Raw genomic sequence first — 12,161 nt, forward strand, 5'->3', positions numbered from 1 at the left:
TATTATCTTTGCCTGTCTGACAAAAGAAATCTGCGAATGATACGCTGAGAAGCTAGTTATGGTCTGATGTAGGTCCATTCCTATGGATATTGCAGGTGGCTGAGAGGAACAGCAGTCTGCGGAGGGCTATTTCCACTGAGTGAAACTCTGAAGCCATTAAGTGACAAAAGCCAATACAGCACGCAAACCTTTTTAATCATCCTGTAGGAATGTAGTGTCCTGTTACTGCAGTTTCATTCCCGACTAACTGTTAGCCTGCTCTTCGAGTTTTCACTGAATCTTCCACCTGAATACTTCACCTTCACGCAGTCAACTCAACAACTTATTTTCTTCAGTTACTCGCTGTCATTATAAAATAGTTCAGGTTATTTTTGCTTTCGTTAAAAAAAAGGAAAAGGAAACCGTGTTGAGGATCCAGGTTACTTTTTGGTGTGGAGGGCATCCTGGAATTTTGTACTTGTATATCGTATATGGAATCCCTTTTTATTAATTGTGTCATCGGTATGGAAATGAAGTAAAATGGCATTTCCAGCTGAATAGATTTCTTCAGGTGGCTGTAAAAAATGAAAACAAACTAATATTAATATTAACTATTTAATAAGAGACAAATGGTTCTATAAAACATATGACAACAACTTGTATTTATATAGTGCCTTTATCTTCCAAAACATTTCATAGGAGTGTAATCAGGCAAAAATTGACACCGAGACAAGAAGGTGACATTAGGAGGGGTGACTTATAGCTTGGTCAAAGATGTAAGTTTTAAGGAGTATCTTACAGAAGGAAAGAGGTGGAGACACTGAGAGGTTTAGGGTTGGAATTCCAGAGCTATGGGGCTGAATGGCTGAAGGCAGGACCATTAATGATGGAGCAAAGGCAGTGGGGATGCGTAAGAGGCCAGAATTGGAGGAATATAAAGTTCTAAGGCCCCGAACTTGGTCGACTCTAAGGCCCACCTATTTCTCGGCAGTTCCCGGGCGACATACCTTTTCCCTACCCGCTGCCGCTGGGGCCAATCAGGAGCGAGTTTCGCTGCGGTTGTGTCGGCGGCAGTGTCAGCAGGAGTTGGCGGGCAGGAGCGAGCATCAGTGGGCGGTAGGTGCAGGCCTCTCGAATCGGAACACTTCGGAGGCCGTGCACCGCGCATGCGCGAGATTTGTTTTTCTTTTGTAGTTTCATGTGCCAGCTGACTTCAGTGTTGATGCAATTCAGGCTGATGGGACATTTGCGCATGCGCTTAAATACTGATCACTCCCTTGCATCTGCCAGTTGGAGAGGGGAGAGTGTTGGAAATACAGAGATACAAAGTGATCAACAGCCATCCATCAAGGGAATTAAAATGAATGGACAAAAAGCTTCAAAGAAGACTGTTAAAACCAAGCCCAGAATTCCCAATGATGAAGAACTGAAGGAGCTTGTATCAGAGGTGGAGCACAGGTATAAAGACCTCACCCGGGATGGTTGTGGCAAGCCTCTACCACCCCAATACAGATGCATTTGGAGGGATATTGGTGAGGCCGTGTCCTCAATGGGCAACATTGCGCGTGATGGAGACCAGTGTAGGAAACGTTGGAACAATATGGTAGCGTCAGCAAGAGTGAGTACCCATTTATTGGAGCTCTCCCGTACACCTGCAAAAGGTTCTGAGCCAGATGTGTCTGTGTGTGTGTGTATATGAGTGTGAGTGTGTGCGTGGGGCATGTGCAAAAGGAGTCAAGGATGCAACGTTTCTTTCTGCAGAAGAAAATACATCCAAGGCAGCCAGCCTGAGTGCCACGGGAGGGGGCCCAGCAGAAGTCATAAAGTGAACAGCCAGGTGGAGCGTGCCTTGGCATTGGTGGGTGACTACTGCCATTAAACCACAAAGGTGATGCAGATCCCGTGCTCGAGCATGGTAAAGTTATACTAATCTCCGATGTGCGTGACGCTCATGTCATGAAAGGTCATGTAATCTTAAGTCAAAAGCGTTTTAACGCACACTTTGTTGGCCATTATTGGTGTGCCCATGTAACGATGGAACTCCTTGATGGCACAATATGAGACTGGACGACTCACATGTTATCTTGACCAACCCCACCCCCCAGCTATAGACTGAAATGTTGTTCTCTACTTGCAGATGGTGAATCGGACAGCACCGAGCAATGCACACCATCCACTTCTGGAACATAAAGGAGGAGTGTGATCCCAACTTCTCCCACCTCCACGTTGTCACCAGCCCAAGACAGTGGCTCATTCCTCCACCCTCCCCCCTCCCACCCCACCCCGCCTTGCAAGATCACCCATATCCACTGAACGCACCTCCGCCACCCAGAGTCAGGAAGACCAGGAGGGAGAGGAGGGAGAAGGGCCCGTGTTGGAGCCAATTGAGCTACAGGAGCTGGAAGAGGAGGACACCAGCCTCCTGATATGTGTGCCACCTGTCCGGAGTGCCTCGGCGTCGGGGTCCAAATTCATGGGCTTTGAACCGGATGAACCAGCAACCAGTGCCGGCAGGCGTAGAGGCCGTTGCATCAACCAACCAAGTCGCATGCAACCACACAGACCCAAGAATCACCTGAGGATGCAGGACGGGGCTCGCGGCTATTCAGGAGATAGTCCAGCTGTCTAGGACCAATGCTGACCTAGGTCGCGATCTGCTGCAGGCCATGGCTGGGTTAGCTGCCAGCATCGCAACCTTTGCTCAGCACCATACTGACAGCATGGAGCGGCTCATTAGTGCGGTGGAGCACAACACCAAGTCTGTTGAAATGATGAGGCAAGCGATGGCTTCTGGCCAGGTCATGCAAGCCCTTGACCTCACACCTTCAAAGCACACAGATCCCGAGGAGCCGGAGATGCCGGCTCCTTCAATCACGCCCCCTACCTTCTTGCCAAGACGGACATGTCTGCCGAGATCCAGCTGCCCTCCTGCACAAGATGATCAGGCAGGGGTGGTGAGGGGCAGGGGTGTGGTATGCCGTGTTGGAGGCGGTGCGAAGAAGAGAACGATGGGCCTCACATCGGTGGGGGGGGGGGGGGGGGGGCGGGGGGGCGGGGGAAGAGAGGTGATGGTGGTGGGTAGAGGGGTTGGTGGTGGTGGATAAGTTTGTTAATTTTATGGTGTTCTGTCACTTTTGGAATGCTGCACTTTTCAATAAATTCACATTGTTCACCCACTCTTGGTCAGTGTCTCATTGTTACATAATGTGTGGTGCCTTCTGAGAAAAACACAACTCTCCCTCAGGTGTTCTGCTGTATGAGGAATATCTTTCATGGGTCCTGCCATCAGGCCATCTGGACACAATAAGTAGGGGTGACCAATAAAGGAAGGCTTCCATTTAATGAGAGACAGTTGAAGTACTTGCAGGGCACACATTAAGGCTTGCACTTCATCCCACTTTTTCTGATGCCAAACATCATGTAGTAGCATCCCTGATATGACATGTGCATCAGTGACATTGCAGTCCATTATATGTATTTTTCCGTCTTGTATACCTCATGTCATGCTGTTCTCAATATCACATGCAGCGACCTGCCAGAGCATTACATCTTTTAACTTTTGCCTATTTACTCTGACAGAAGATCATATATCTGCGCAGTCACAATCTGTCACTAAATATCTGAAATGGTGTAAAAACTCTTGTAGGGCATCTCCATTGAGCCTTTGCTACTCATTGCCGCTTCCTCTACCACACCTTCCCTTCAACGGAGTAATCTCGATTTACATATCGCAACTCTTTCTGTGTGGGTTAAGGTCCATCACATTACTCTTTTTCTGTCACTGATAATGCTGCAGCATGTGCACGATAACCAGGTTGTGCAGCGCTGCAGCACTCTGAGCCATTGTCCCTGCTGCCCGACTCACAGCCAGCTGAGACCAGCTTTTTACCAGTGGTCTTTCTGGTGGGCGGCAGGGCGATCTAAGTCGATGGTACCTGAGGAAAATCCCGGATTTCCAGCCACCGGCTTGGGTTGGCGGCAGCAAGTAGCGCCGGCTGAACCTCTGCGAGGAATCTCCCGGCGGGCGGCACCTGGGCGGCAGATGGGTGGGACCGGAGGAATTGCAAAAAAACCCTATTTCCGGTGGAACCTTGGCGGCTGTGGGCGGAACCTCGACCAAATTCGGGCCCTAAGAGTTTTAGGGCTGGAGAAGGTTACAGAGATATGGAGGGGTGAGACCATGTCGGGATTTGAACACAAGGTTAAGAATTTTTAAATTGAGGCATTGGTGGACTGGGATCCAATGTAGGTCAGTGAACACAGAGGCCGGTGGTGCAGGTTAGGACGTTGATAGCAGAATTTTGGATGTGCTTAAGTTTATGGAAAGTATAAGATGAGAGGCCAGTCAGGAAAGCATTGGAATAGTTGAGCTTGGAGGTAACAAAGGCATGGATAAGGGTTTCAGCAGCAGATGGGCTGAGGCAATGGCAGAGACCGATGATGTTTTGGAGGTGGAAGTAGATGGTTTTTGTGATGAAGAGGTTTTGGGGTGAGAAACTCAGTTCAGGGTCGCCGAGGTTGTGAACAATCCAGTGCATCCTGATATGTTGGCCATGAAGGGGGATGGAATCAATGGTGAAGGAGCAGAATTTGTGGCAGGAACCGCAGACAATGGCTTCTGTCTTCCCAATGTTTAATTGGAGAAATTACGTCTAATCCAGTACTGGATGTCCAACAAGCAAGTCGACAATACAGAGGCAGTGGAGGGGTTTGAGAGAGGTGGTGGTGAGGTAGATCTGCATGTCATCAGCAACCTGATGATGTGTTTTCGGATGATTTCGGTAAGGGGCAGCAACAAGAATAAATCCTTGGGGGACTCCAGGGGTAACGTTATGCAGAAATGAAGAGAAACCATTGCAGGTGATTCTCTGGCTACGACTGGATAGATAAGAATGGAACCAAGTGAGTGCAGTCCCACTCAGCTGGGCAGTAGAGAGGGGTTGGAGGAGGATGGTGTGGTCAACTGTATTGTTGACTTGCTTGTTGAACATTCAGTCCTGGATTAGCAATTTCTCCAATTAAACATTGGGAAGACAAAAGCCATTGTCTGCGGCTCCTGCCACAAATTCTGCTCCATCACCATTGATTCCAAAGGCTTCAGAGAGATCAAGAATGATGAGGCGGGGTAGTTTACCACGGTCACAGTGACAGAGGATGTCATTAGTGACTTTGATTAGGGCCGTTTCAATACTGTGGTAGGGCCAGAACCCTGATTGAATGGGTTCAAACATGGAAGCTCACGGATTTAGGAGGCAACAACATGCTTAAGGATTAAATAAATGAAATTAATATCAACTACAATTTGCAATTATACATTGCACCTTTAAATGTAGCAAAATTCCCAAGGCACTACACGGAGGTGTAAGGAAAAACAGACACTGAGGCAAAGAGGGAACAATTAGGATGGGTGACCAAAAGCTTGGTCAAAGAGACAGGTTTTAAGGAGGGTCATAAAGGGGGAGAGGGAGGTAGAGAACCTTAGGGATGAAATTCCAAAAGGTGGTGCCTCGGCAGCTGAAAGCACAGCATCCAACAGTAGGATGAAGAAAGGATGTACAAGAGGCATGGAGAGTCCGAGAAATGGAGTGGTTGGGAGATACTAGAGGGATAGGGAGGTGTGAGGCTCTGGAGGGATTTAAACACAAGGATGAGAACTTTAAGTTTGATGTGTTTACTAAGATCAACATTATGATACTTTCATTATACAGTATTCTATATAATCTAATTTTGAAAAGTATGATGTTTTTACGATTCAGCTGTATCACAATGAATTGAATGAGCTTTATCTGCAATTCACCATGGTAACTGTAAAAATTGTGGTCTCATAGGAATTATGTTCCCATAAATGAAATAGGTTACAGTAGTGTATGTTATGTTACTGTTCTAATAATCCAGAACGTGGGTTCAATTCCCACTATGGCAGTTTGAGAATTTGAATTCCGTGAAATAATCTGATGCCAGTGCCATGAAGTGACCATGAAAGGGTTAAACTAATATGGCAGGGGGATGGGAACCTATGCAGGGAGACAGAGGGAAATAAAATGGGGGCAGAAGCAAAAGATAGAAAGGAGAATAGTAAAAGTGGAGGGCAGAGAAACCCAAGGCAAAAATCAAAAAGGGCCACATTACAGCAAAATTCTAAAAGGGACAAAGAGTGCTAAAAAGACAAGCCTGAAGGCTCTGTGCCTCAATACGAGGAGTATTCATAATAAGATAGATGAATTAACTGCACAGGCAGCTATTAATGATTATGATATAATTGGGATTACGGAGACATGGCTCCAGGGTGACCAAGGCTGAGAACTCAACATCCAGGGGTATTCAACATTCAGGAAGGATAAACAGAAAGGAAAAGGAGGTGGGGTAGCATTGCTGATTAAAGAGGAAATTAACGTAATAATAGCAAGAATGGATATGAGCTTGGATGATGTGGAATCTGTATGGGTAGAGCTGCGGAATACCAAAGGGCAGAAAACGCTAGTGGGAGTTGTGTACAGACCACCAAACAGTAGTAGTGAGGTTGGGGATGGTATCAAACAGGAAATTAGGGATGCATGCAATAAAGTTACAGCAGTTATCATGGGAGACTTTAATCTGCATATAGATTGGGCTAACCAAGCTGGTAGAAATGCTGTGCAGGAGGATTTCCTGGAGTGTATTAGGGATGGCTTTCTAGATCAATATGTCGATGAACCAACTAGAGGGCTGGCCATACTAGACTGGGTGTTGTGTAACGAGAGAGGAATAATTAGCAATCTTGTTGTGCGAGGCCCCCTGGGGAAAACTGACAATAATATGGTAGAATTCTTTATTAAGATGGAGAGTAACAGTATTAATTCAGAGACTAAGGTCCTGAACTTAAGGAAAGGTAACTTCGATGGTATGAGACATGAATTGGCTAGGATAGACTGGAAAATTATACTTAAAAGGGTTGACAGTGGATAGGCAATGGCAGACATTTATAGATTACATGGATGAACTTCAACAATTGTACATCCCTGTCTGGAGTAAAAATAAAACGGGAAAGGTAGCTCAACCGTGGCTAACAAGGGAAATTAGGGATAGTGTTTAATCCAAGGAGGAGACATATAAATTGGCCAGAAAAAGCAGCAAACCTGAGGACTGGGAGAAATTTATACTTCAGCAGAGGAGGACAAAGGGTTTAATTAGGAGGGGGAAAATAGAGTATGAGAGGAAGCTTGCAGGGAACATAAAAACTGACTGCAAAAGCTTCTATAGATATGTGAAGAGAAAAAGATTAGTGAAGATCAACGTAGGTCCTTTGCAGTCAGAATCAGGTGAATTTATAATGGTAACAAAGAAATGACAGACCAATTGAACAAATACTTTGGATCTGTCTTCACTAAGGAAGACACAAATAACCTTCCGGAAATAATAGGGGTTCGAGGGCCTAGCGAAAAGGAGAAACTGAAGGAAATCCTTATTAGTAAGGAAATTGTGTTAGGGAAATTGATGGGATTGAAGGCCGATAAATCCCCAGGATCTGAAAGGCTGCATCCCAGAGTACTTAAGGAAGTGGCCCTAGAAATAGTGGATGCATTGGTGATCATTTTCCAACTTTCTATTGACTCTGGATCAGTTCCTATGGACTGGAGGGTAGCTAATGTAACCCCACTTTTTAAAAAAGGAGAGAGAAAACAGTGAATTATAGACCAGTTAGCCTGACATCGATGGTGGGGAAAATGTTGGAATCAATTATTAAAGATGAAATAGCAGCGCATTTGGAAAGCAGTGACAGGATCGGTCCTAGTCAGCATGGATTTATGAAAGGGAAATCATGCTTGACAAATCTCCTCGAATTTTTTGAGGATGTAACGAGTAGAGTGGACAAGGGAGAACCAGTGGATGTGGTCTATTTTGACTTTCAAAAGGTTTTTGACAAGGTCCCACACAAGAGATTAGTGTGCAAAATTAAAGCACATGGTATTGGGGTTAATGTACTGACGTGGATAGAGAACTGGTTGGCAGACAGGAAGCAGAGAGTCGGAATAAACGGGTCCTTTTCAGAATGGCAGGCAGTGACCAGTGGGATGCCGCAAGGTTCTGTGCTGGGACCCCAGCTATTTACAATATACATCAATGATTTAGAGGAAAGAATTGAACATAATATCTCCAAGTTTGCAGATGACACTAAGCTGGGTGGCGGTGTGAGCTATGAGGTGGATGCTAAGAGGCTGCAGGGTGACTTGGACAAGTTAGGTGTGTGGGAAAATGAATGGCAGATGCAGCATAATGTGGATAAATGTGAGGTTATCCACTTTGGTGGCAAAATCTGAATGGTGACAGATTTGGAAAAGAGGAGGTGCTACGAGACCTGGGTGTCATGGTACATCAGTCATTGAACTTTGGTATGCAGGTCCAGCAGGCGGTTAAGGCAGCAAATGGCATGTTGGCCTTTATAGCTAGAGGATTTGAGTATAGGAGCAGGGAGGTCTTACTGCAGTTGTACAGAGCTTTGGTGAGGCCACACCTGGAATATTGTGTTCAGTTTTGGTTCCCTAATCTGAGGAAGGACATTCTTGCTATTGAGGGTGTACAATGAAGGTTCACCAGATTGATTCCCAAGATGGCAGGACTGACATATGAGGCGAGACTGGATCAACTGGGCTTGTATCCACTGGAGTTTAGAAGAATGAGAGGGGTTCTCATAGAAATATATAAAATTCTGACAGGATTGGACATGTTCGAGGCAGGAAGAATGTTCCCATTGCTGGGTTGTTCCAGAACCAGGGGTCACAGTCTAAGAATAAGAGGTAAGCCATTTAGGACCGAGATGAGGAGAAACTTCTTCACTCAGAGAGTGGTTAACCTGTGGAATTCTCTACCGCAGAAAGTAGTTGAGGCCAGCTCGTTAGATATATTCAAAAGGGAGTTAGATATGGCCCTTACTGCCAAAGGGATCAAGGAATATGGAGATGAAAGCAGGAAAGGGTTACTGAGGTTGAATGATCTGCCATGATCTTATTGAATGGTGGTGCAGGCTCGAAGGGCCGAATGGCCTGCTCCTGCACCTAATTGCTATGTTTCTATGTTTCTAAGCTGTTGGATTGTTGTAAAACGCAATTGTCCTTTCAGGAAGGAAACCTACAATCTTTACGCATGACTCTAGTCCCACACTGATAGGATTGACTCTTAATCGCCCTTTGGAATGGCCTTGCAAGCTGCTCAGTTGTATCAAACTGCTACAAACAAGAAGAATAAAACTGGATGGGCCACTCAGCTGTGACTTAGCCATCGAATTATGACATGACAAAGCCACACCCAGCTCAATCAACCTCGTTAACATCTGGGGACTTGTGCCCAAATTTGGAGAGCTATCTCATAAACTGGGCAAGCAACAGCCTGACAGTCATACTCACAGAATCATACCATTCAGCCTATGTCCCAGTCTCAGTTACCACCATCTCTGGGTGTGTCCTGTCCCACCGGTAGGACAGACCCACCAGAGGTGGCTGCACAATGGTATACAATCAGGAGGGAGTGGCCCTGGGAGTCCTCAACATTGACTCCGGACCCATGAAGTCTCATGGCATCAGGTCAAGCATGGGCAAGGAAACCTCCTGCTGATTACCACCTACCACCCTCTCTCAGCTGATGAATCAGTATTCCTCCATTTTGAACACCACCTGGAGGAACTAGGAGGGTAGCAAAGGCGCAGAATGTACTCTGGGTGGGAGACTCAATGTCCATCATCAAGAGTGTCTCGGTAATATCACCACTGACCTAGCTGGCCGAGTCCTGAAGGACATAGCTGCCAGACTAGACTTGAAAAGAAAACCAACACGAGGGAATAACTTACATGATCTTGTCCTCACCAATCTACGCCATCATAGATGAATCTATGCATGATGGTATTGGTAAGTGGGGTAGATTAAGAACCGATCTAGCAGCTCAAAACTGGCATCAATTATGTGATGTGGACCATCAGCAGCAGCAGAATTGTATTCCACCAGTCTGTAATCTGATGGCCTGGCATATCCCTCAGTCCTCCATCACGGTCAAACCAGACGGCCAACCCTAGTTCAATAAGGAGGACAGAAGTACATGCTTGGGGCAGCACCAGGCATATCTGAAAATAAGGTGCCAACCTGGTGAAGCTACAACACAGAACTCCATGCATGCTAAAAAGCAGAAGCAGCATGATATAGACAGAGCAATCCTACTTCCAACAGATCAGATCCAAACTCTGCAGTCCTGCCACATCCAATCACGAATGGTGGTGAACAGTTAAGCAACTACCAGGAGGAGGTGGCTCCATAAGCATCTCCATCCACAATGGTGGCGGACCCCAGCACTTGAGTGCAAAAGGCAAAACTGAAGCGTTTGCAAACATCTTCACCCAGAGTGATGAGTGGATGATCCTTCTGTGCCTCCTCCTGATGCCCACACCATCACAGATACCAGTCGTCAGCCCATTTGTTTCATTCCATATCAAGAAATGGCTGAGTGCACTGGACACAGCAATGCCTTGGAGTCTTGACAACATCCTGGCTGTACTGCTAATGAGCTGTGCTGCAGAACTAGCTGCGCCTCTAACCAAGCTGTTCCAGTAACAATATGGGCATCTACCTGACAATGTGGAAAATTGCTCAGGGGTATGTCTTGTCCACAAAAAGCAGAACAAATCTAACCAGTCAATTACCACCCTTTCACCTATTTTTAATCATCAGCAAAGTGTTGGAAGGAGTCATCAACAGTGCAATCAAGTGGCATTTACTCACCAATAACCTGCTCACCGATGCTCAATTTGGGTTCCGCCAAGGCCACTCGGCTCCATACCTCAGTTCAACCATGTCCAAACATGGACGGACACAAGAGCCGAATTCCAGAGGTTAGGTCAGAGTGACTACCTTTGATATCAAGATAGCATTCAACCGAAGGTGGTACCAAGGAACCCTAATAAAACTGGAGTCACTGGGGATCAGGGGGAAAACTCTCCTCTGGCACAAAGGAAAATGTTTGTGTTTGCTGGAGGCCAATTATCTCAGCTCTAAGGCATTGCTGCAGAAGTTCCTCAGGGCAGTAGCCCAGGCCCAACTATCTTCAGCTGATTCATCAATGACCATGCCTCCATTATAAGGTCAGAAGTAGGGTTGTTCGTTGATGATTCCAGTGTTCCGCGCCATTCACAATTCCTTAGATAATGAAGGTTCGTGCCCACGTGCAGCAAGACCTGCATAACATGTAGGCTTCGGCTGATAAGTGGCAAGTACCATTCGCTCCAAACAAGTGCTAAGCAAAGACCATCGCCAACAAGAGAGTGTAACTGCCTCCCCTTGACATTCAATCGCATTACCATCATTGAATCCCCCACAATCAATATCCTGGGGTTCACCATTGACCAGAATCTCAACTGCACCAGACACATAAATGCCATGGCTACTAGAGCAGGTCAGAAGCTGGTTATTCTGCAGTGAGTGGCTCACCTCCACAGTCCCCAAAGCCTCTCCACCACATACAAAACACAAATCTGGAGTGTGATGGAATACTCTCCATTGCCTGGATGGGGAAAGCTGCAATAGCACTCAAGAAGCTTAACACTATCCAGGACCAAGCAATATGATTGTTGGCACTGCATCCACCAGTTTAAATGTCGTCTTCCTCTTGGGCATATGTCGTCGTTGCTTCAACGTTACTGGATCAAAATCCTGGAACTCCCTCCCTAACAGCATTGTGGGCTTCCTTCACCACATGGACTGCAGCGCTTCAAGGAGGCGCTCACCACCACCATCTCAGGGCAACTAGGGATGGGCAGTAAATGCCAGCCTTACCAGTGACATCCATATCGAGAACGGTGCATAGTGGTTATGTTACTGCACTAGTAATCCAGCGACCTGGACTAATGATCTGGAGACATGAGTTCAAATGGAATTAAAATCCAGTAAATTAAATAAGTCTCGAATTAAAAAGCTAGTATCAGTATTGGTGATGATGAAACATAGAAACATAGAAATAAGGTGCAGGAGCAGGCCATTCGGCTCCTCAAGCCTGCACCACCATTCAATAAGATCATGGTTGATCATTCAACTACCCGATTGTCATAAAAACCCATCTGGTTCATTGATGTCCTTTAGGGAAGGAAACCTGCCGTCCTTACCTGGTCAGGCTTATGTGTGACTGCAGACCCACAGCAATGTGGTTGACTCTTAACTCCCCTCTGT

General features: G+C 46.2%; 1 protein-coding gene across 1 annotated transcript in view; it reads right to left on the reverse strand.

The window, feature by feature from the left end:
- Positions 1 to 221: 221 nt before the first annotated feature.
- The window catches only part of tll1 (tolloid-like 1), a 454,505-nt gene continuing 442,565 nt past the window's right edge, over positions 222 to 12,161 (reverse strand). The window contains exon 21 of the mRNA XM_070864299.1: positions 222 to 554. Coding sequence (XP_070720400.1) covers positions 420 to 554 — 135 coding nt within the window. The 3' untranslated portion in view covers positions 222 to 419. The remainder of the gene's footprint in view (positions 555 to 12,161) is intronic.

Source organism: Pristiophorus japonicus, chromosome 2, assembly GCF_044704955.1.
Source record: "Pristiophorus japonicus isolate sPriJap1 chromosome 2, sPriJap1.hap1, whole genome shotgun sequence".
NCBI lineage: Eukaryota > Metazoa > Chordata > Chondrichthyes > Pristiophoridae > Pristiophorus > Pristiophorus japonicus.